The following is a 1,039-nucleotide window of genomic DNA, read 5'->3' as shown; positions in this document are numbered from 1 at the left end:
AGGTATCTAAAGATACTTCCTAAAGCTGAAATTAGCTTTTGTTATAGGATCTTGAAAACTTTATGATTTATATTTGGTTCACATCTCCTCTTTAGATACGTGTACACTGAGTGGCTCTACCTAGATATTAGTATATATATATATCTTATGCTACAGTATGAATGTCTGCATCCCTCAATTCATATGCTGAAATCCTAACCCTCAATGCCATGATATTAGGAGATGGGGCCTTTGATAGATGATCCGGTCATGAAGGCAGAACCCTCATGAATGGGATTAGTGCCCTCACAAAAGAGGCCCAAGAAGGACCCCTCACCCCTTTCACTATGTGAAGACACTGTGAAAATATGGTATGTATGAATGAAAAGTTTGGCCCTCATCAGACATCAAATCTGCTGGCACCTTGATTTTGGACTTTTCAGCCTCCAGAACTGTGAGAAATAGATCTCTGTTGTTTATAAGCCACTCTTTTTATGGTATTTTGTTATAGTGGCCCAAATGGGCTAAGGTCGCTGGCTTTCAACAATAATTACTACATATGTACCTTGTTAACATTTCTCTAGAACTTAAAAAAATAGCAACATATTTTGGATTACCTGGATAAGCACCGCAGTGTGCTCATCACCACAGCTGATATAAATCACACCTAGATTCTTCAGTGCACCAATTGAGAGAGGCTTGTTGCTTTGCACTGTTGAAAGAAAGCAGCATCTCTAGAGTATAAGAAACAGACTCAGATTTCATGACTATTTACATTTTAATATCTTTTTATTTTTTATGTAACATACATATTTTATTATTCTTATAATTCACTAACACACTTTTCAGATTTCATAGTATTTATATTTTTAATATCTTTTTATATTTTTCATGTTAGGGGTATCTTTTATATCTTTTATTATTTTTTATAATTCATTAACATAATTTTAAAAGTAAACAATCCGAAGTATAAGACAGAGGAAAAACCCTACCTTGGGAAAGAAAAAAATAAGTGCTCCTTTAACATTTATTTCTGGAAGCTATCTCATCTTCTGGAATG

The 1,039-nt window shown here is 34.0% G+C and overlaps 1 protein-coding gene across 1 annotated transcript in view; it reads right to left on the bottom strand.

Moving 5' to 3' along the window:
- Positions 1-1,039, bottom strand: part of HERC6 (HECT and RLD domain containing E3 ubiquitin protein ligase family member 6) — a gene marked incomplete at its 5' end in the record, with an annotated part of 84,727 nt that overhangs the window by 70,748 nt on the left and 12,940 nt on the right. The window contains one exon of the mRNA XM_011933031.1: positions 597-691. Coding sequence (XP_011788421.1) covers positions 597-691 — 95 coding nt within the window. The remainder of the gene's footprint in view (positions 1-596; positions 692-1,039) is intronic.

The sequence above is a fragment of the Colobus angolensis genome, unplaced genomic scaffold (assembly GCF_000951035.1).
Source record: "Colobus angolensis palliatus isolate OR3802 unplaced genomic scaffold, Cang.pa_1.0 Scaffold123, whole genome shotgun sequence".
Classification (NCBI taxonomy): domain Eukaryota; kingdom Metazoa; phylum Chordata; class Mammalia; order Primates; family Cercopithecidae; genus Colobus; species Colobus angolensis.
Note: the sequence above shows the minus strand (reverse complement) of the source record. Positions and strands in the feature narration are given on the sequence as shown.